Raw genomic sequence first — 25,421 nt, forward strand, 5'->3', positions numbered from 1 at the left:
ATTCAAGGACATTGTTTGAAGTTAGGCTTGTGATAGTCTCTGTATGACAAGAATATTGATTTAAGGACATTGTTTGAAGTTAGGCTTGTGGTAGCCTCTGCATGACAACAGTATTGATTCAAGGACTTCATCTGAAAACAGCCCTCGGTTGAAGTTAGCAGTTGGTGATGTTATAAAAAGACAACAAGAAATAATATTACAAACAATGTGTATTTGTTTATTTTTAATTTTTCTTCAAATATCTTAATTCATGGTATAAAGGTATAATTGTGCAAACCAGGAATGTACATATGAAGTCACTCCATTGAAGCCGAGAAATAATCTAGCATTGTGCAAATATGTTGCAAGGGGAATCTCTTAAACTCATGACAACATATTCATCTCAAATAAGAGGCAAACTTAAAAAATAAAAGTAATTAAATGACAAATTCATTACATATTTGGTTTTTCCTTTTTTGTACTAAATACAGTAAAGCACTGCTATATGTATTTAGTATCACATTTATAAAACATGTATAAAACCCTCAATAAAATGTCCTAAAAGGAAATCTCTGCAATGACCTCACAGCTTGGTAACTTCGGACTGAGTTTGCCTGAACAAAGAGAGCACTCTTGGTAACCTCACGTTGATCAGTCTATCTCCAATAGTCATTCCTGCCTTAACGATGAGCAGAGGATCAACATATCTCCAATAGTCAATAATCCCTTCACAATGAGTAAGAGTATGAGCCCTTGTGTTATAGAATCTCTGCTATTCAGATCACGCCATCTGAAGCTTCCTTCCTCAAACATGATCATGTCTGTCTGAAGCTGAAGTAAGGAAGGTGTTTGCATCACATACTATGCAACAACATTATTATCCAAATCTTAGAACTAACTCTCAAAACTCCAATAATCCAACTGATTAACATATTATGGCATTATGTTATGGACTTTATTATGTCTCAATCACAGCAAATATAGGAAAAAAACAAATTAAATAGAAGATCTAGAATAACATAATAAATATTTAATAATGACATGCATTATCCCAGAGAAATATGCAATGTTTGATCATACATGTATTGACAAAATATTGTGTAAAGTTGATAGTATGTATCTATTCTCATAGTACACAAAACAGTGTGTATTTATAGTGTATCTACTTGTGTACAACTCAACTATGTAAAAGCACAACTATTTGAACAACACAATGCACAATTTACTGATAGGGTTTGTCTTGTTGTTACACAATATTGTGTAATATTGATATTGTATCTATTTGTATACAACACAGCACAGTGTCATTTTGATAGTGTATATATTTGATTTCATCACACTGGTGAGTTATCTGACATGATCTAGGTGTCAGTAATATCCGGAAGCATAGTACAAGAAAATATATTTAATCTCAAAACAAACATAAGAGAACAAGGTAGACCTGGAACCCTCTATCAGATCATACTGGAGAGCAGTTCACACTGGGAATCAGTTGGTAGGCTAGCTGGTAGGGGAATCAGTTGGTAGGCTAGGCAGTAGGAATCAGTTGGTAGGCTAGCTGATAGGGGAATCAGTTGGTAGGCTAGTTGGTAGGAGAATCAGTTGGTAGGCTAGCTGATAGGGGTATCAGTAAATAGGCTAGGCAGTGGGGGACTCAGTTTGTAGGCTTGGCAGAAACGGAATCAGTTGCTAGGCTTGGCGGTAGCGGAGGCAGTTGCTAGGCTTGGCAGTAGGGGAATCAGTTGGTAGGCTTGGCAGAAAGGGAATCAGTTGGTAGTCTAGGCAGTAGGGGAATCAGTTGGTAGGCTAGGCAGTAGGGGAATCAGTTGGTAAGCTAGGCAGTAGGGGAATCAGTTGGTAAGCTAGGCAGTAGGGGAATCAGTTGGTAGGCTAGGCAGTAGGGGAATCAGTTGGTAGGCTAGGCAGTAGGGGAATCAGTTGGTAGGCTAGGCAGTAGGGGAATCAGTTGGTAGGCTAGCTGACAGGGAAAGCAGCCAAGCACTGGAGTCAGACCGAAGTGTTCCCTGCCCTCACAGGTGATGACACGAGCTGGGCTACTGAGTATCTGTGTCAGTTGGTCAGGCTCAGCAAGGCCTCCATACAGGCAGTGTAGCAGAACAAATACTGATCCTGGGAAGAGAAATTGTCACCATTAACATTTGTCATTAAAGACAGACTACCTGAATGTCATGAAACACAACAATGTGCAACAAGTCAGCTTGACTATATCTCCATGATACATGCAGACACAGCAATGTAATGAGTAATTAGGACATTTTCAACATGGCAGCAATGTTAAAATTGGAACAGATTTCCATGAGCAATTGTTTACACACCATTGCTGGAATAACATACATATAATTTCAGCTTAAAAAGCCATAAGGACTAGGTTTAAGAGGAAATTTCGAAAATGAAGCAAGTCTAGATTATTGGGGGTATGTGGAGGGGTAGACTGTATCAGGGGCAAACAGAATCAAACAAACAAACATATTGTTCCTAATACAACATACATACTGCATATATATAACTAATGTTATATTTGGGATAACACTTTATTAGTAAAGTACAGATTCTAGTACTTTTTTGGGTTGAGTCCCGTCCGGGATTCGAACCCACACCTGCCAGGGTGAGGCACCTAATCGCCAGCACACAAAGTCAGCGATCTAACCCACTCAGCCATACTGCATAGTTATGAAATTTAAAATCAGATTAAAATTCTGGGAGAGCTTTATAGCTGGGAACACCATTTCAAAGTTTCAATAATGTGAAAGCGATAAATGTTGGACGGATGGACAAAGTGATAATACACTATACCCCAAAAAGAATCGCAAGGTCTATAAGGAATTTGAACATATTCGAATACTTGTGAACACAATATTTAACAGCCGAGAATGTCAAGATTTTACACAGATTTAGGGGAAAATTTGAAGGATTAAAGTCAGTGTCTCGTAAGCCCACGATGAGCGTTAATGATGCCGACACATCTTCTGTGCAGGTAGTTGATGAAGGTCATGGGGATCTGGTCTTTAATGCGTAGAAAAGCTGCACTCAATTCCGCTGCGATATCCGCCTAGGTTGGAAGTCATTGAGACGTCTTTGGATCTCATCCCACGAGTGTTCTTTTGGATTCAAATCCGAACTGAGGGCAGGCCAAGGCATGGTGATGATGTTATGCTGCCTTAGGATGTCTCTAGTGGCTCTAGCCATATAGGGACTGGCTCTGTCTTACTGGAATACATGGCGTCGGTGATGGGCGAAAAAGGGATAGATGTTAGGTTGGAGGATTTGGTCAATGTTGGCTGCGCTGTGACGCCATTACCCCTGCCTGGACCAATATTTTGGAAGACCACAGGTGCAGGTCTTTGGTTCAATCCACTGCTGCCCCTCATCATGATGCTTGGGGCTCCCCATGGGTTTCTTTCAAGTACACAAACGTCTGCAAATCATTCACCACGACTGCACCAGATCCTGATCCTACCATCTGCCGTCGACACAAATAAGACTTTCATCAGAGAAGCTGATGTTTCTCCATTGCAGATGACGCCAATGTTGATGCTGTGTTGCCTATCCGAGATGTACCTGACCATGTCTGTGTAAAGTAGCTATCAGACACGCACTTCTGCTTACATTATCTTCGGCAGTTTCCGACTGTGCTCGGAAATGTTTGTAAACATTCCTAATTAAGAAGTTATTTTATATGTCACATTAATGTAATCATATCCTTTTAAGATTTGTTTATTTCTTACAAGTTCACAAATACGTATCTGGCCTTAGTTAATTACTGTGGGATATCCCAAAATGCTCTGCTTATCACTCCATCTCGCGCTCAGGCCAATTCCATTGTTTTAGCCAGCAAGCCGAGCACGTTGTTTCAACACAGAGCACATTGTTTTGGACCATCTCTAATTAGCTATCTTATCAATGAGTAAGTACACCCCTTTAGCAGATATATTGTTGTTTGATGCTATAGAAGTACATTTGTCTGTGATGGTTTTAGTGGCAAAGTTTAATTTTGTAGAAACTGTGTTAAGTATCGAATTACCATCTTGTAGCAGCCACTGTACTATAGTCAGTATAGGAACGCCGTGGAGAGGCTGTTTCATTGCTTACACGTATTTTCATCCGCGTAGTAGTAGTAGAGTTGTAACCTAGTCAACATTTCTTTTCTCAATGGTTGTGTGAGCACAAAGAAGTGCATAATATTTAAATTGTGTTATGAAAATAACAAATTAACTAAGGGTTTTAGTTGTAGTGACTACTGTTATAGCTATCTATCCCATAAGCAGTTATCTCCCGTTGGTCATGCTGTACTGCATGAGACGCGAATTTCCCTTGTACTGTAATTATATACTTCTACTTCATTGTTTTTCTTTTGTTCCATTTTGTTTACGTTTCAATGCCACGTGCAAGCGAGGGACTTAAATAAGGCTTGAATCTCAGAGAGGTGTATAGAATTAGGCATTGATAAGTTGTTAATTACTAAGACTGTATTTGAATGGAATTGTCAGTTTTGCATATTGTATTGTAGTTTAGTCCTACTAGGCCTGGAAGCCCATTCCGGTCGTTTACAGATGTAACCGAGGTAGTTGGGGGTAAGTCTATAAACCTCAACGGGTACATTGTCATTTGTTTGTCTATACTTTCTTTATGTTAGTTACTTTGTAAGTAGTTAGATTATTTAGTATATAAACTGTTATAAAGGTGTTCAGACCCACTGGATCTGTTATTTTAATGGAAGTTACTGTGAGTGCTATTGGTACATTTGACATTGTATGTAAAAGAAACTTTCTAACATGCAAATGTTTATATTGTAATTTTATAAACTGTGTTCATTGAAAAGAACTACACTGTGTGTATTACGATGATGAAATATAAATGTATGATAACTGATACTTTCAGCCATATATGATTAGTATATACATGTGTAATATGCAGTAATATGAAAGGCCAAACATGATGTTACCAAGTATATTAAAAGTTTGTATATTATTGTTTAGGTCTACCATCTTCAGTATTAATAAAATACATGGACCCAGAGAACGACTTTGTCCAGCTTTTACATCTGTCTGTAAGGAGGGGCACTCGAACAGGTCGCTGACAAAAGATTATTGCTGGCGACTAAATGACGTCACACTGCATCGGCACTGATAGGTTGCTGGTGCCGGCCATTGTCTGCCAAGCTGTTTCAGTGGTGCAGAGGAAATGGTTTTGCAGGTGATGGTGATGCATGTTAACTCTTGTCGAGGCGTGACTCAGAGCCGACAACTACATGGATGGTCGTCGGTGCTGTTGGTTGTGTTGCGTCGTTGCTGCAATCGATATATTTTTGTAATGTGCACATTAAGATGATTTGCTATAACCTGTGCACTCTGACCAACATTCAGTCTTCCAACAGCCTGTTGTCCCTTGTTGGCAGTTAATCTTACCATTGCTACTGTATCGATCTAATGACAGGGTTAGGGTAGCTTTTCTACCCATAGCTATCTCATTTTGCACATGCTTCTTGATTTGCATGACAAATGTTCGCAACCACTACCACAGACGTTTGTGAGGTTGCATTTGCGGTAATGCTTTTTGTCGGACCGAAACACCAGCTGCAGTTTCAAGAAGGGTATGATGCAAGAAAAGGTTTACTTACACCCAATTCCCAAACAGAATGTATCCGAGCTAATATGACTTGTATCACAAATGTGTATAGATATTGCGTTCCTATAGGAGTTAAGTGTATTTGAGCCAAATGAGCTATCACATTATAACAGTGAAGCCACAATGAACCTATCACATAACAGTGAAGCCACAGTGAACCTATCACATAACAGTGAAGCCACAGTGAACCTATCACATAACAGTGAAGCCACAGTGAACCTATCACATAACAGTGAAGCCAATGTGAACCTATCACATAACAGTGAAGCCACAGTGAACCTATCACATAACAACACTGAAGCCACAATGAACCTATCACATAACAGTGAAGCCACAGTGAACCTATCACATAACAGTGAAGCCAAAGTGAACCTATCACATAACAACACTGAAGCCACAGTGAACCGATCACATAACAACAGTGAAGCCACAATGAACCTATCACATAACAGTGAAGCCACAGTGAACCTATCACATAACAGTGAAGCCACAGTGAACCTATCACATAACAACAGTGAAGCCACAGTGAACCTATCACATAACAGTGAAGCAACAGTGAACCTATCACATAACAGTGAAGCCACAGTGAAACTATCACATAACAGTGAAGCCACAGTGAACCTATCACATAACAGTGAAGCCACAGTGAACCTATCACATAACAACAGTGAAACCAAAGTGAACCTATCACATAACAGTGAAGCCACAGTGAACCTATCACATAACAGTGAAGCCACAGTGAACCTATCACATAACAGTGAAGCCAATGTGAACCTATTACATTACAACAGTGAAGCCACAGTGAACCTATCACATTATAACAGTGAAGCCACAGTGAACCTATCACATAACAGTGAAGCCAAAGTGAACCTGTCACATAACAGTGAAGCAACAGTGAACCTATCACATAACAGTGAAGCCACAGTGAACCTATCACATAACAGTGAAGCCAATGTGAACCTATCACACAACAGTGAAGCCACAGTGAACCTATCACATAACAGTGAAGCCACAGTGAACCTATCACATAACAGTGAAGCCAATGTGAACCTATCACATAACAGTGAAGCAACAGTGAACCTATCACATAACAGTGAAGCCAATGTGAACCTATCACATAACAGTGAAGCCACAGTGAACCTATCACATAACAGTGAAGCCACAGTGAACCTATCACATAACAGTGAAGCCAATGTGAACCTATCACATAACAGTGAAGCCACATGAGCTACGCATTATGGGGTGTATGAAGGCAAAGGACAATCTTCCTTCACGATGGTCTACTCACCTTGGTCTGGATCATTCCACATCTTTGTCTGCGTAGATCACTAACTATGTTAAATACATCAAACTGAAAATAAAATAAAATAGGGAGTTACATTGTGGCCAGATCAAGAAGAGAAACATCTGGAGGAGAGTTGATAACTTTGCTGTTCCTCTCCTGCCTTTTCTCACACAGCTGTTTTGTTGTAGGTATTCTGGTGCTCAGTTTAGGCTACAGTAAGTTGTAAACTGATTAAAACAACAAACAGGAGTAAAATGTTGGTATGCTGGTATTCGTAGGCTACAGTAAGTTGTAAACTGACTAAAACAACAAACAAGCATAAAATGTTGGTATCCTGGTACTCATTGTAGGCTACAGTAAGTTGTAAACTGACTAAAACAACAAACAAGAGTATAATGTTGGCATCCTGGTACTCGTTGTAGGCTACAGTAAGTTGTAAACTGACTAAAACAACAAACAGGAGTAAAATGTTGGTATCCTGGTACTCGTTGTAGGCTACAGTAAGTTGTAAACTGACTAAAACAACAAACGAGTATAATGTTGGCATCCTGGTACTCGTTGTAGGCTACAGTAAGTTGTAAACTGACTAAAACAACAAACAGGAGTAAAATGTTGGTATCCTGGTATTCGTAGGCTACAGGAAGTTGTTAACTGACTAAAACAACAAACAAGCATAAAATGTTGGTATCCTGGTACTCATTGTAGGTTACAGTAAGTTGTAAACTGACTAAAACAACAAACAGGAGTAAAATGTTGGTATCCTGGTACTCGTTGTAGGCTACAGTAAGTTGTAAACTGACTAAAACAACAAACAAGAGTATAATGTTGGCATCGTGGTACTCGTTGTAGGCTACAGTAAGTTGTAAACTGACTAAAACAACAAACAGGAGTAAAATGTTGGTATCCTGGTACTCGTTGTAGGCTACAGTAAGTTGCAAACTGACTAAAACAACAAACAAGCATAAAATGTTGGTATCCTGGTACTCATTGTAGGCTACAGTAAGTTGCAAACTGACTAAAACAACAAACAAGCATAAAATGTTGGTATCCTGGTACTCGTTGTAGGCTACAATAAGTTGTAAACTGACTAAAACAACAAACAGGAGTAAAATGTTGGTATCCTGGTATTCGTAGGCTACAGGAAGTTGTTAACTGACTAAAACAACAAACAAGCATAAAATGTTGGTATCCTGGTACTCATTGTAGGTTACAGTAAGTTGTAAACTGACTAAAACAACAAACAAGAGTATAATGTTGGCATCGTGGTACTCGTTGTAGGCTACAGTAAGTTGTAAACTGACTAAAACAACAAACAGGAGTAAAATGTTGGTATCCTGGTACTCGTTGTAGGCTACAGTAAGTTGCAAACTGACTAAAACAACAAACAAGCATAAAATGTTGGTATCCTGGTACTCATTGTAGGCTACAGTAAGTTGTAAACTGACTAAAACAACAAACAAGAGTAACATGTTGGTATCCTGGTACTCGTTGTAGGCTACAGGAAGTTGTAAACTGACTAAAACAACAAACAAGCATAAAATGTTGGTATCCTGGTACTCGTTGTAGGCTACAGGAAGTTGTAAACTGACTAAAACAACAAACAGGAGTAAAATGTTTGTATCAAAGAAATGAGAGGCACACACTTATGTACCTTATATAATTGGGCATAAGCCAAGTTTCAAGATCAAGTTTGTTTGTTTGTTTGCTTGATGCTTAAAGCAACACTCTGCAATATTCCAGCTGTACGACACGGGTATGTAAAGCACTCAATCTGGACCAGACTATCCAGTGACTGACATCAAAATCTAAAGATCATGTATTTATTTATGTGAGATGTATTTATTCATACGAGAAGTATTTACTTAGGCAAGATGTATTTAATCATGTGAGATGTATTTATTTATGTGAGATGTATTTATTCATGTGAGATGTATCTATTCATGTGAGATTTTTATATGTTTATTTAAGACATAAATATTTATGTGAGATGTATTTATTTAGGTGAGATGTATTTATTTTGGTGAGATGTATATATATTTATGTGAGATGTATTTATGTATGTATATATCAATGTAAGATGTATTTATTTAGGTAAGATGTAATTATTCATGATATATATAAATATGTGTGTGTGTGAGATGTATGAGAGATGTATTAATGAAGACGAGATATACACTGAAGATGTATTTATTCATGTGATATATATATATGTATATATATATTAATGTTAGATGTATCTATTTAGGTAAGATGTTTATGTATACTTCATGTGAGAAGTATTTATTTATTTTTTTAGCATGAATAAATACATCTTACCTAAATAGATATAGATATATATATATATATACATTTGTATTCATGTGAGAAGTATTTATTTATGGGCAACAAAGACAAAACATACAACCTTCAAGTTGGACTCAATGTGAGCGAGGGTGGTGTCGATGGTGATGAGGGAGCCAGTGCGTCCGATGCCTGCACTGCAGTGGAGGAGGATGGGACCGCTGTGATGGTAGAGGTGCATCAGCTGGAGATACTGCAACAACAACACTCAACATCTACAACAACACAACACACTGCAGCAACAACGTTCTGACCTATACAACACACCACGTCAACACAACACACTGCAGCAACAACGTTCTGACCTATACAACACACCACGTCAACACAACACACTGCAGCAACAACGTTCTGACCTATACAACACACCACGTCAACACAACACACTGCAGCAACAACGTTCTGACCTATACAACACACCACGTCAACACAACACACTGCAGCAACAACGTTCTGACCTATACAACACACCACATCAACACAAGACACTGCAACAACAACACTTAACATCAACTCTCATCAACACTCTACAACAACACAACACACTCCAGCAACAACGTTCTGACCTATACAACACACCACGTCAACACAACACACTGCAGCAACAACGTTCTGACCTATACAACACACCACGTCAACACAACACACTGCAACAACAACACTTAACATCAACTCTCATCAACACTCTACAACAACACAACACACTCTAGAAACAACGTTCTGACTTATACAACACACCACATCAACACAACACACCTCAGCAACAACTTTCTAACCTATACAACTCACCACATCAACACAACACACTGCAGCAACAACGTTCTGACCTGTACAACACACCACGTCAACACAACACAACACACTGCAGCAACAACGTTCTGACCTGTACAACACACCACGTCAACACAAGACACTGCAGCAACAACGTTCTGACCTATACAACACACCACATCAACACAACACACTGCAGCAACAACGTTCTGACCTGTACAACACACCACGTCAACACAACACACTGCAGCAACAACGTTCTGACCTGTACAACACACCACGTCAACCCAACACACTGCAGCAACAACGTTCTGACCTATACAACACACCACATCAACACAACACACTCCAGCAACAACCTTCTGACCTGTACAACACACCACGTCAACACAACACACTGCAGCAACAACGTTCTAACCTATACAACACACCACATCAACACAACACACTCCAGCAACAACCTTCTGACCTATACAACACACCACGTCACCACAACACACTGCAGTGACTACGTTCTGACCTATACAACACACCACGTCAACACAACACACTCCAGCAACAACCTTCTGACCTATACAACACACCACATCAACACAACACACTGCAGCGACTACGTTCTAACCTATACAACACACCACATCAACACAACACAACTGACTACAGGTTTGATCAGCTGCTATATACTGACTATAGACAGCTGGGAGAGTTGATCAGCTGTTATATACATGTACTGACTATAGACAGCTAGTAGAGTTGATCAGCGGCTATGTACATGGACTGACTATAGACAGCTTGGAGAGTTGATCGGCTGCTATATACATGTACTGACTATAGACAGCTGGGAGAGTTGATCGGGGGCTATGTACATGTACTGACTATAGACAGCTGGGAGAGTTGATCAGCTGCTATATACATGTACTGACTATAGACAGCTGGGAGAGTTGATCAGCCGCCATATACATGTACTGACTATAGAGACACTTTATTCACATTACATTTTCAAATACCATAATCGTTGTAATAAGCGCCCCGCTCTAATAAGCACCAACGGCGATATTTGCAAATATATTGGCAAGTGAACAATCCCAATTCGCACCCCTACTGATTGATCAATGTACACAAGACTTATTTATTCATCTATAATACGCAGTCGAGTGTCATATGCACACTTAATTATGGGCAGTTAAATTCTGGAAAAATATATCTGTCGTATATAAACTTTCAACAGTATTTTTCCACCAAAATAATATTTTAATAAGAGACCCCTATTTCAAAGTTTGAGAGCGCCCTGTGTGCTTATTACATTGAATACAGTAGCTAATGGCAACAAACATGGTTCTATGTACAGGTACTCTTATTCTCACCTGCAGGAGGGGCAGTGCCGTGTCCGGAACCCCGTGGTCTGGCCAAGTCACAAAGTTTAGGTGAGCTACGTTCATCATCATCTTTGATTCACACTCGTGTATGACAATATGGCGGATATGAACATTGTCCATGACCTGATGGGACTTGAGGCTCACAGTCAGGCTGCAACATAGGAACCCATGACGACTTGACAATATTCTAGGACTGTGACATGCCCAGATAGAGCCTCAGTAGTAACCCTGTCACACGCCCAGATAGACCCTCAATAGAAACCCTGTCACACGCCCAGATGAGCGTCAGTAGTAACCCTGTCAAACGCCCAGATAGAGCGTCAGTAGTAACCCTGTCACACGCCCAGATAGAGCGTCAGTAGTAACCCTGTAACATGCCCAGACTGAGCCTCAGTAGTAACCCTGTCACACACCCAGACTGAGCCTCAGTAGTAACCCTGTCACACACCCAGATACAGCCTCAGTAGTAACCCCCACACGCCCAGATACAGTCTCAGTAGTAACCCTGTGACACACCCAGATACAGCGTCAGTAGTAACCCTGTCACACACCCAGATACAGCCTCAGTAGTAACCCTGTCACACACACAGATTCAGCCTCAGTAGTAACCCTGTCACACACCCAGATAGAGTCTCAGTAGTAACCCTGTCACACACCCAGATACAGCCTCAGTAGAAACCCTGTCACACACCTAGATTCAGCCTCAGTGGTAATCCTGTCAAACACCCAGATTCAGCCTCAGTAGTAACCCTGTAACACACTCAGATTCAGCCTCAGTGGTAATCCTGTCAAACACCCTGATTCAGCCTCAGTAGTAACCCTGTCACACACCCAGATTCAGCCTCAGTAGTAACCCTGTAACACACTCAGATTCAGCCTCAGTAGTAACCCTGTCACACACCCAGATACAGCCTCAGTAGTAACCCTGTCACACACCCAGATACAGCCTCAGTAGTAACCCTGTCATACACCCAGATATAGCCTCAGTAGTAACCCTGTCACACACCCAGATACAGCCTCAGTACTAACCCTGAAACACACCCAGATAGAGCGTCAGTAGTAACCTTGTGACATGCCCAGATAGACACAGAGTCTACCAACCGGTCAGAGACACAGAGTCTACCTGCTTGTCAGAGACACAGTCTACCAGCCTGTCAGAGACACAGAGTCTACCAGCCTGTCAGAGGCACAGAGTCTACCAGCCTGTCAGAGACACAGAGTCTACCTACCTGTCAGAGACACAGAGTCTACCTACCTGTCAGAGACACAGAGTCTACCAGCCTGTCAGAGACACAGAGTCTACCAGCCTGTCAGAGACACAGAGTCTACCAGCCTGTCAGAGACACAGAGTCTACCAGCCTGTCAGAGACACAGAGTCTACCTACCTGTCAGAGACACATAGTCTACCTACCTGTCAGAGACACAGCGTCTACCAGCCTGTCAGAGACACAGAGTCTACCAGCCTGTCAGAGACACAGAGTCTACCAGCCTGTAAGAGACACAGCATCTACCAGCCTGTCAGAGACACAGAGTCTACCTACCTGTCAGAGACACAGAGTCTACCAGCCTGTCAGAGACACAGAGTCTACCAGCCTGTCAGAGACACAGAGTCTACCAGCCTGTCAGAGACAGAGTCTACCAGCCTGTCAGAGACACAGAGTCTACCTACCTGTCAGAGACACAGAGTCTACCAGCCTGTCAGAGACACAGAGTCTACCAGCCTGTAAGAGACACAGCATCTACCAGCCTGTCAGAGACACAGAGTCTACCAGCCTGTCAGAGACACAGAGTCTACCAGCCTGTCAGAGACACAGAGTCTACCAGCCTGTCAGAGACACAGAGTCTACCAGCCTGTCAGAGACACAGCGTCTACCAGCCTGTCAGAGACAGAGTCTACCAGCCTGTCAGAGACACAGAGTCTACCAGCCTGTCAGAGACACAGAGTCTACCAGCCTGTCAGAGACACAGAGTCTACCAGCCTGTCAGAGACACAGAGTCTACCAGCCTGTCAGAGACAGAGTCTACCAGCCTGTCAGAGACACAGAGTCTACCTACCTGTCAGAGACACAGCGTCTACCAGCCTGTCAGAGACACAGAGTCTACCAGCCTGTCAGAGACACAGAGTCTACAGCCTGTCAGAGACACAGAGTCTACCAGCCTGTCAGAGACACAGCGTCTACCAGCCTGTCAGAGACACAGAGTCTACCAGCCTGTCAGAGATCCAGAGTCTCCCTACTTGTCAGAGACACAGAGTCTACCAGCCTGTCAGAGACACAGAGTCTACCAGCCTGTCAGAGACACAGAGTCTACCAGCCTGTCAGAGACACAGAGTCTACCAGCCTGTCAGAGACACAGAGTCTACCAGCCTGTCAGAGACACAGCGTCTACCAGCCTGTCAGAGACACAGAGTCTACCAGCCTGTCAGAGACACAGAGTCTACCAGCCTGTCAGAGACACAGAGTCTACCAGCCTGTCAGAGACACAGTCTACCAGCCTGTCAGAGACACAGAGTCTACCTACCTATCAGAGACAATAAGTGGATGTTGTGGTAGTAACTATAACAATATATGTACCTATCTGAGACACTAAGGGGCATGTCGGTGGCTTCGGGCCAGTAGCGGTGACATTTGACCCGCTCGGCCTCCACGTCCAGTGTGAGCATGCCGATAACATCTGCCTGTTGCTGCCACACCATGTTCCAGAAGTCAGCAGTGGTGTGGGGTAGTGGGCCTTGACACGCGATGTACTGCAGGGAGTCGGTGCCAACATTCACATCCAGGTGACTGGCATTGATAAAATCCTCAGTTCCTGACAAGTGAACTCGGTTAAAGTCAACTGAAATCAAATCAATATCATGAATAAATGGCTGTGAAATGGAATAACTTGAATGTGTTTTTTAAATCCTAAAAACATATGTACCCCCTCCTTTTATTCATACATTAGTTTAAATTGTTACTATAGATCTGTTTGCAAATCTGAAACACAATAATATACCAGTACATGTTCTGATTAGTGCATCAAAGAAGGAGCATTACAGATGATGCCATGTTGACTCTTTATGGCAGATAAGACTACTGACCTTGTAACAGCAGTTTGGCTGATAGATTGCAGTGTGCAAGCAGATGCAGTATGTAAGTAGATGCACCCATAATGAGTGAGTGAGTGAGTTGGGTTTAATGCCAATTTAACCCACAATCATAGGTTTCTGTAGTGCCCAAGGGATGCAACTCTGCACAGTGAATTGCGGCGCCTTAGACGACTGGGCCACCCTTGCCCCCCACCCATAATGGACAATCTTTAGCTTTATGCTCAGTAGAAAAACTAAAAATTGAACAATATGAAAAGGCAGTAGTAAAGCATGTGGTCATTGCACATGTGTAGTTTCATGTGTAAATACCAGTCAAGCAGGACTGGTTGACCACGGTTTAAGGATCTATACCGAAACGTCACTTTTTACAGTATTGAAGAGGTTGTTACCCATAAAATTGTTTCTACCTTGGCATTCTAGAAGTTGGTAAGTAAGAAAACGTACAACTTCTGGTTTATTGTACATAGCGACATTACGGTGAAGATTCTTACACTGTTATCAAGGTGGAGTGACAACAAGTAAGTGATGAGAGGTAATTATCCATGTTAGTTGTGACAAGCAGCAGTTTACATTAACAACAGGTGATAGATAACAAGGCGCATACAGATAAATGGATGAAGCCAGGTGTACAGTAAGCTTGGAAGATGGTTCTAAGGGATGGGGAGCCAGTGAAGATGGTATCGATGCCTGCTTGGTGCTGATTTGATGAGAGGTGTTGCTAATGTAGGGTAGGGTTATTGTGATGGGACATACTCTGGTCTGGTAGACTTGGGTTTAGGCTGGAGTAGGTACAACCATCCTCCAAGCTAATGCAGACAGCAAATTAGTCCTCTCAGACCACCAGCATAAATTCTCCAGCCATCAAATTCAGACTGACAGTCCAAATCTATTCAGCCAAACATTGGAACTTCACCAAAAGAAAACTCTAATAAGCTACAGAAATCTGCCGTCACAAACCTTTGATCAACAGTGATCATGGGTATTACATCTTGTCTGCCTATGAGGATCTAATCAAGCAATAGACTTTATTAATTAGGATCCAATCCTCTTGTCACAACTGTTGAATCTTTTTAATCCTTATCATACTGTACATCTGGCTTCATCCTCTGTGTGCTTCATCACCTGTGTGCTATTTGTCATCCTTACTGTACATCTGGCTTCATTACCTGTGTGCTATTTGTCATCCTTACTGTACATCTGGCTTCATTACCTGTGTGCTATTTGTTATTCTTACTGTACATCTGGCTTTAACCAATTATCTGTGTGCTACCTGTTATCTATTATCTTTGTTGTCAATGTTAATCTGCTGCTTATCACAACCTGTCATACATATATATATACTTCTCATCACTTGGTTGTTGTCTGCGCCATATACAACACCCTAAACAACTCTCTATCTAAAAAACTTGACTCAATACAATATCAGGCTCTCAAACTAATTACACGCACCCAACATGGCACCTCCTACAACTCACTTCAGGCCTTAACAGGAGAAATGCCACTAAGTCTACGCAGGGAACAGCAAAGCTTAAATTTCTGGGCCCCGTCCCAATCAAACCTTCTCATCCAAAACTTAATAAAACAAAACATCAGCCCCAAAAACCAAGCTCTAGCTCGTAAACACCCCTTACTTACCCCAATATCCCAAAGAATAACAAACTACCTCAATGAACACCAAATTAAAAATCTTAAACAAAACTGCAAACAATCAAATATCTTCACCCCTAAACTTAAAATACCCAAAATAGACACAACACTACCTAGCCAAATAAATAAACAAACTGACCCAAACATAGCTAAAACCACCACACTAGCATACATACACGAAAAATGGCCAAATTGGTGTCACATTTACACGGACTTCAGATCCGACCTCCAAACACACAGGTTTCGGAGTCCATACCACACAACCAACTAAAACCACACAATCCTTCCGACTCCCAAACAACCAATCAATATTCACGGCAGAACTGATGAGCATAGCCTCAGCCCTCCATAATCAAGAATCCAAAAACCACAAAAAAATCCTAATACTTACCGACTCCCTAAGTGGACTGCAAGCCCTCCAAAACAAAAATACCAAAAACCGACCTAAATTAATAAATCAAATACTTAAAAGCTCCAAAGACCTAACTAAGGCAGGCAAACAAATAACCTTCTTGTGGATACCCGCCCACGTAGGAATATACGGTAATGAAAACGCCGATAAAGCAGCTAAACTATCCCTCAAAATCCCAGAAATAAGCTTAAACTTACCAATCTCAAAATCAGAAATTAAAAGGGTAAACAAGCAAAAAATCACAAAAAAATGGCATAACCTATATCTAAACTCAAATAGCCAAATCAAAAAAGTGCTCAGCAAACCACTAACCAAACCAAAACTTCTCCACCCATCAAAAAAAATCGACAGAGTAATCACTAAACTCCAAACAGGACACACCAACCTAAATAACCAACTAAAAAAAATTAAAAAAACACACTACAGGTAACTGCCCACACTGCAAACAACTAGAAACCCCAGGTCACGCACTCATCCACTGCACACACTACCTAACACATCGAACCGCATTACAAACCACCCTCAATCTAAACAAGGCTCTCACTCTAGAAGCAATACTAAACCCACAAAATAAACTAGAAAACTTCAAGGCCTTAGGCGTATTCTTAATCAAAACGGAACTAATAAAACGCATCTAAAAACACAATAACCTACCAAATCAAAATCACATAAACAAACAAACATCCACCATACCCAGCTCCCTTAGTTCTCTTGCCCAATCCCATCGGCATATATTCCAAATCTCAAAATTACCAAATTCTATATAAGCAACCTCTAAAGCCCCCTCTTGGGTTGCACAGACCAACCGGAAACACATTAAATGGCCTGGCCGGGCCCGTGTGCGAAATACGCATCAGTCGGAAAGCGCACGTTAAATCTCCAAAGTAAGTAAGTAAGTAAGTAAGTAAGGTTGTTGTCACTCCAGCTTGATGTCGGTGGCCAAACATTGCTGTTTGAGAGTAAGTCCAATTACCAGGGAAAGGTAATAAAATAAAATCTAGAAAACCTAAAAATAGAAAAAGGCTGCAGTGAAGCTGATGAGCAATGCATATGCCAAGTTTTGATGAGAAATGTTTTGAAAGTTTTTAAGTTAAGGCTAGGAAATTAACCCCACCCTCGTTTAAGTCAAAATTCTTTCGTTTGAAACATAAATTTATTTTTTTGACAAATCTTCAATTAGTAAGAGGCGCCAGTTAAGCTGATGAGCAATGCACATGTCAAGTTTCATTGAAAAACATCTACCCACAAACATCCATGTCTACCCATAAACACCCATGCCTACCCACAACCACCCATATCTACCAACCACCACCCATGTCTACTACCAACCACCCAAGTCTACCCACAAACATCCATGTCTACCCATAAACACCCATATCTACCCACAACCACCCATGTCTACTACCAACCACCCAAGTCTACCCACAAACACCCATGTCTACCCACAACCACCCATATCTACCCACAACCACCAATGTCTACTACCAACCACCCAATTCTACCCACAAACATCCATGTCTACCAACAACCACCCATATCTACCCACAAACACTCATGTCTACCAACAACCATCCATATCTACCAACAACCACCCATATCTACCAACAATGAATGCACTCACAGGGCAGGACATTTCTGTATCTGTTCTTGTGTCTGTTGTCTGGTAACCGGGCATCCTCACTTTCATCTGTAGGCTGCAAATGGCGCAGATTCTGGAAAAATTCATAAAAAGTGTCAGTCCAACATGCAATGTAGGTTAATATTAGTGTTTGTGAGTATACTTAATGTTCCACGGCAATGAAGTGCATGCAAAAACTGAAAGACCCATCCCAACCTATTCCTGAAAGCCTCCAAACTTTCTGTAAACAGTAGGTATGATCCCGAGGATGATGTTTACCTTTGAAATGACATGTATAAGAAGATGAAAATGTGAACCATACTTTCAGAATGGCCTTCTCTGAGACCTTGGCCTCATATGGATGTCACTCACAAAATTTTCTGATCTAATCTGTGTCCACTTTAGGAAGACTTGACCTGTGGGTGTTTCTCCCCTCCCTTTGTGTGGAAACAAGTTGTCATGACCTGAGTGTTTCTACCCTATCTTTGTGTGAAGACACCCTGTCATGACCTGTGAGTGTTTCTACCCTCCCTTTGTGTGAAGACAACCTGTCATGACATGTGGGTGATTCTTCCCTCCCTTTGTGTGAAGACACCCTGTGTTGACCTGTGAGTGTTTCTTCCCTCCCTTTGTGTGAAGACACCTTGTCCTGACCTATGAGTTTTTCTCCCCTCCCTTTGTGTGAAGACAACCTGTCTTGACCTGTGGGTGATTCTTCCCTCCCTTTGTGTGAAGACACCCTGTGTTGACCTGTGAGTGTTTCTACCCTATTTTTGTGTGAAAACACCCCGTCATGACCTGTGAGTATTTCTACCCTATCTTTGTGTGAAGACACCCTGTGTTGACCTGTGAGTGTTTCTACCCTATCTTTGTGTGAAGACACCCCGTCATGACCTGTCGGTGTTTTTACCCTCCCATTGTGTGAAGACACCCTGTGTTGACCTGTGAGTGTTTCTACCCTATCTTTGTGTGAAGACACCCCGTCATGACCTGTGAGTGTTTCTACCCTATCTTTGTGTGAAGACACCCCGTCATGACCTGTCGGTGTTTTTACCCTCCCATTGTGTGAAGACACCCTGTGTTGACCTGTGAGTGTTTCTACCCTATCTTTGTGTGAAGACACCCCGTCATGACCTGTGAGTGTTTCTACCCTATCTTTGTGTGAAGACACCCCGTCATGACCTGTCGGTGTTTTTACCCTCCCTTTGTGTGAAGACACCCTGTGTTGACCTGTGAGTGTTTCTACCCTATTTTTGTGTGAAAACACCCCGTCATGACCTGTGAGTGTTTCTACCCTATCTTTGTGTGAAGACACCCTGTGTTGACCTGTGAGTGTTTCTACCCTATCTTTGTGTGAAGACACCCCGTCATGACCTGTCGGTGTTTTTACCCTCCCATTGTGTGAAGACACCCTGTGTTGACCTGTGAGTGTTTCTACCCTATCTTTGTGTGAAGACACCCCGTCATGACCTGTGAGTGTTTCTACCCTATCTTTGTGTGAAGACACCCTGTCATGACCTGTGAGTGTTTTTCCCCTCCCTTTGTGTGAAGACAACCTCTCGAGACCTGTGGGTGATTCTCCCCTCCCTTTGTGTGAAGACACCTTGTCATGACCTGAGGGTGATTCTCCCCTCCCTTTGTGTGAAGACAACCTGTCTTGACCTGTGGGTGATTCTTCCCTCCCTTTGTGTGAAGACACCCTGTGTTGACCTGTGAGTGTTTCTACCCTCCCTTTGTGTGAAGACACCCTGTGTTGACCTGTGAGTGTTTCTACCCTCCCTTTGTGTGAAGACAACCTGTCTTGACTTGTGGGTGATTCTCCCCTCCCTTTGTATGAAGACAACCTCTCAAGACCTGTGGGTGATTCTCCCCTCCCTTTGTGCGAAGACACCTTGTCATGACCTGAGGGTGATTCTCCCCTCCCTTTGTGTGAAGACAACCTGTCATGACCCGTGGGTGATTCTTCCCTCCCTATGTGTGAAGACACCCTGTGTTGACCTGTGAGTGTTTCTCCCCTCCCTTTGTGTGAAGACACCTTGTCATGACCTGTGGGTGATTCTTCCTTCCCTTTGTGTGAAGACACCCTGTGTTGACCTGTGAGTGTTTCTACCCTATCTTTGTGTGAAGAAACCCTATCTTGACCTGTTGGTGATTCTTCCCACCCTTTGTGTGAAGACATCCTGTGTTGGCCTGTGAGTGTTTCTACCCTATCTTTGTGTGAAGACACCCCGTCATGACCTGTCGGTGTTTTAACCCTCCCTTTGTTTGAAGACACCCTGTGTTGACCTGTGAGTGTTTCTACCCTATCTTTGTGTGAAGACACCCCGTCATGACCTGTGGGTGTTTCTACCCTCCCTTTGTGTGAAGACACCCTGTCATGACCTGTGAGTGTTTCTTCGCCTTCTCCCCTCCACTTTTTGTGAAGACAGCCTGTCATGACCTGTGAGTGTTTCTTTGCCTTCTCCCCTCCTTTTGTGTGAAGACACCCTGTCCTGACCTATGAGTTTTTCTCCCCTCCTTTAGTGTGAAGACACCCTGTCATGACCTGTGCATGTTTCTCCCCTCCCTTTGTGTGAAGACACCCTGTCCTGACCTATGAGTTTTTCTCCCCTCCCTTTTTGTGAAGACACCCTGTCATGACCTGTGGGTGATTCTTCCCTCCCTTTGTGTGAAGACACCCTGTCTTGACTTGAGGCTAATTCTTCCCTCTCTTTGTGTGAAGACACCGTGTCATGACCTGTGGGTGATTCTTCCCTCCCTTTGTGTGAAGACACCCTGTTTTGACCTGTGCATGTTTCTCCCCTCCCTTTGTGTGAAGACAACCTGTCATGACTTCTTGGTGATTCTCCCCTCCCTTTTTGTGAAGACAACCTGTCATGACCTGTGGGTGATTCTTCCCTCCCTTTGTGTGAAGACACCCTGTCTTGACCTGTGAGTGTTTCTACCCTATCTTTGTGTGAAGAAACCCTGTCTTGACCTGTTGGTGATTCTCCCCTCCCTTTGTGAGAGGACACCTTGTCATGACCTGTTGGTGGCAACTCTTCTCCATTACCCCTACGATCTGGACACTTGACACCCCTCAGCTGAAGACCTGTGTTCCTACCATGAACTCCTCCAGGGGGTCCTCCTGCTCCACCTTATCTGTCAGCTGCTGCAGCAGTGCCAGAATCACATCCTCATCATCCTCCGCCATTGACATCAATGGGAGAGAACTCAGCCACTCCTCTGTGATCAGGTTTGGAACAGTCAGTGGAAGTTTGCGAATGTCATTTAGATGAGAATCAACTGTAATTAGTTTATAATTACTATCATCAAAGAGTCCATTGACATCATTTGTCTCCTGTGAATTCTCAGACATGTGATTGTTGCCCATGTCTGAGTTTGGTGTTCGTAAATCATGGGCCATGAAACCGCTGTCAATGGAGTCGTTCTTAAAGATGGCCACATCGACAGAGTCATTGTCAGTGGTGTCTTTGCCCACACTGTCTACAACACTCACATCTGACTTGATATCAATGAAGGTTGGACCTGGTCTGAAACAGTAGGATACAATTTACTAAAGTTTAATACAGTTAGGATTCTAATAATAAAACTCTCACCATATACCATCCTACAGATTTGGGCCCCCATACTCTGCATCTATTTTACAGCTGGCAATGACAGGATCTATGTCACAGATGGTAATTTTTGTTTGTTTGTTGTTAAATGCAGAACTTAGCAATATTCCAGCCATATGAGCGCAGTCTGTAAATAAACAAGTCTGGACCCGACAATTCATGATTGATATCATGAGCATTGATCCACTCAACTGGGATATGATGACAAGCATCACCCATGTCAGGTAGCCTGACCATCCAATCTGTTAGTCTCCTCTTACAACAAACAAAGTCGCCTCTAACTACAAACTTGGGTTGCTGAAGACCTATTCTATCTCGGATTGTCATAGGTCCATGACTGGATCTATGTCACAGGCGACAATGACTGGATCTATGTCACAGATGGAAATAACTGGATCTATGTCACAGGTCACAATGACCAGATCTATGTCACAGATGGCAATGACTGGATCTATGTAACATGCTCCAATGACTAGATCTTTGTCACAGATGACAATAACTGGATCTATGTCAAAGGCACAAATGACTGGATCTATATCACAGATGGCAATGAATGGATCTATGTCACAGACACCAATGACTGGATCTATGTCACAGATGGCAATGACTGGATCTATGTCACAGATGGCAATTACAGGATCTATGTCACAGATGGCAATGACTGGATCTGTCACAGATGTGAATGACCAGATCTATGTCACAGGCGACAATGACTGGATCTATGTCACAGATGGCAATGACTGGATCTATGTCACAGATGGCAATGACAGGATCTATGTCACAGGTGGCAATGAATGGATCTATGTAACAGGCACCAATAACTGGATCTATGTCACAGATGCAATGACTGGACGTATGTCACAGATGGCAATGATTGGATCTGTCACTGATGTAAATAACTAGATCTATGTCACAGGTCCAAATGACTGGATCTATGTCACAGATGCTAATGAATGGATCTATGTCACAGAATGAAACGACTGGATCTATGTCACAGATGGCAATGACTAGATCTATGTCACAGGCAACAAACACTGGATCTATGTCAGAGTTGGCAATGACTGGATCTATGTCACAGATGGCAATGACAGGTTCTATGTCACAGATGCCAATGACTGGATCTATGTAACAGGCACCAATAACTGGATCTATGTCACAGATGGCAATGACTGGACGTATGTCACAGATGGCAATGATTGGATCTGTCACAGATGTGAATAACTAGATCTATGTCACAGGTCCAAATGACTGGATCTATGTCACAGATGCTGATGAATGGATCTATGTCACAGAATGAAACTACTGGATCTATGTCACAGGCAACAATGACTGGATCTATGTCAAAGATGGCAATGACTGGATCTATGTCACAGGTCACAATGACTGGATCTATGTCACAGATGGCAATGACTGGATCTATGTCACAGATGGCAATGATTGGATCTATGTCACAGGAGCCAATGACTGCATATATGTCACAGATGACAATGACTGGATCTATGTCACAGATGGCAATGAATGGATCTATGTCACAGATGACAATAACTTGATCTTTGTTGCAGGTGCCAATGACTGGATCTATGTCACAGATGTCAATGATTGGATCTATGTAACAGATGTGGTAACTTGATCTACGTCACACGCACCAATGACTGGATCTATTGCACAGATGGCAATGAATGGATCTATGTCACAGACACCAATGACTGGATCTATGTCACAGGCAACAATGACTGGATCTATGTCAAAGATGGCAATGACTGGATCTATGTCACAGGTCACAATGACTGGATCTATGTCACAGATGGCAATGACTGGATCTATGTCACAGATGTCAATGATTGGATCTATGTCACAGGAGCCAATGACTGCATATATGTCACAGATGACAATGACTGGATCTATGTCACAGATGGCAATGAATGGATCTATGTCACAGATGACAATAACTTGATCTTTGTTGCAGGTGCCAATGACTGGATCTATGTCACAGATGTCAATGATTGGATCTATGTAACAGATGTGGTAACTTGATCTACGTCACACGCACCAATGACTGGATCTATTGCACAGATGGCAATGAATGGATCTATGTCACAGACACCAATGACTGGATCTATGTCACAGATGACAATGACTAGATCTATGTCACAGATGGCAATGACTGGATCCATGTCACAGATGTCAATGATTGGATCTATGTCACAGGAGCCAATGACTGCATATATGTCACAGATGACAATGACTGGATCTATGTCACAGATGGCAATGAATGGATCTATGTCACGGATGACAATAACTTGATCTTTGTTGCAGGTGCCAATGACTGGATCTATGTCACAGATGTCAATGATTGGATCTATGTAACAGATGTGGTAACTTGATCTACGTCACACGCACCAATGACTGGATCTATTGCACAGATGGCAATGAATGGATCTATGTCACAGACACCAATGACTGGATCTATGTCACAGGCAACAATGACTGGATCTATGTCAAAGATGGCAATGACTGGATCTATGTCACAGGTCACAATGACTGGATCTATGTCACAGATGGCAATGACTGGATCTATGTCACAGATGTCAATGATTGGATCTATGTCACAGGAGCCAATGACTGCATATATGTCACAGATGACAATGACTGGATCTATGTCACAGATGGCAATGAATGGATCTATGTCACAGATGACAATAACTTGATCTTTGTTGCAGGTGCCAATGACTGGATCTATGTCACAGATGTCAATGATTGGATCTATGTAACAGATGTGGTAACTTGATCTACGTCACACGCACCAATGACTGGATCTATTGCACAGATGGCAATGAATGGATCTATGTCACAGACACCAATGACTGGATCTATGTCACAGATGACAATGACTAGATCTATGTCACAGATGGCAATGACTGGATCCATGTCACAGATGGCAATGACAGGATCTATGTCACAGATGGCAGTGACTGGATCTTTGTCACAGACCACAAGGACGACAGGATCTATGCCACAGATGGCAATGACTAGATCTATATCACAGGCGACAATGACTGGATCTATGTCACAGATGGCAATGACTAAATCTATATCACAGGCGACAATGACTGGATCTATGTCACAGATGTCAATGATTGGGTATATGTCACAGATGTGAATGACTAGATCAATGTCACAGGTCAAAATGACTTGATCTATGTCACAGAAGGCAATGACTTGATCTATGTCACAGATGCCAATGAGTGGATCTATGTCACATGACAATGACTGGATCTGTGTCACAGGTGCCAATGACTGGATCTATGTCACAGGTGCAAATAAATGGATCTATGTCACAAACGGTAATGATTGGATCCATGTCACATGACAATGACTGGATCTGTGTCATAGGCACCAATGACTGGATCTATGTCATAGGCGCCAATAAATGGATCTATGTCACAAACGCTAATGACTGTATCTATGTCACAGGCACAATGTGAGTGAGTGAGAGTATGTGTAAGGTTCAATTTGGAGATAAACATACTTGTGTTTGCAATGTTTCCTGTATATCTAACTATGATAAATGAATTTGGAGCCTTAATTGGTAGAATGAAGCTTCATTGTGAATAATTCTAAGAATACCACCTCTATCACATC

At 42.2% G+C, this 25,421-nt stretch overlaps 1 protein-coding gene across 1 annotated transcript in view; it reads right to left on the reverse strand.

Annotated features, from left to right (window-relative positions):
- Positions 1-213: 213 nt before the first annotated feature.
- The window catches only part of LOC139469326 (tyrosine-protein phosphatase non-receptor type 13-like), a 144,241-nt gene continuing 119,033 nt past the window's right edge, over positions 214-25,421 (reverse strand). Inside the window, exons 34-40 of the mRNA XM_071251466.1 lie at positions 21,266-21,695; positions 18,166-18,256; positions 13,971-14,232; positions 11,386-11,548; positions 9,315-9,443; positions 6,914-6,976; positions 214-2,109 (exon numbers count right to left, since the gene is read on the reverse strand). Of these exons, the coding sequence (XP_071107567.1) occupies positions 2,050-2,109; positions 6,914-6,976; positions 9,315-9,443; positions 11,386-11,548; positions 13,971-14,232; positions 18,166-18,256; positions 21,266-21,695 (1,198 nt within the window). The 3' untranslated portion in view covers positions 214-2,049. The remainder of the gene's footprint in view (positions 2,110-6,913; positions 6,977-9,314; positions 9,444-11,385; positions 11,549-13,970; positions 14,233-18,165; positions 18,257-21,265; positions 21,696-25,421) is intronic.

This window comes from Haliotis cracherodii, unplaced genomic scaffold (genome assembly GCF_022045235.1).
Source record: "Haliotis cracherodii isolate W230 unplaced genomic scaffold, xgHalCrac1.p SCAF_2, whole genome shotgun sequence".
Taxonomy (NCBI): domain Eukaryota; kingdom Metazoa; phylum Mollusca; class Gastropoda; order Lepetellida; family Haliotidae; genus Haliotis; species Haliotis cracherodii.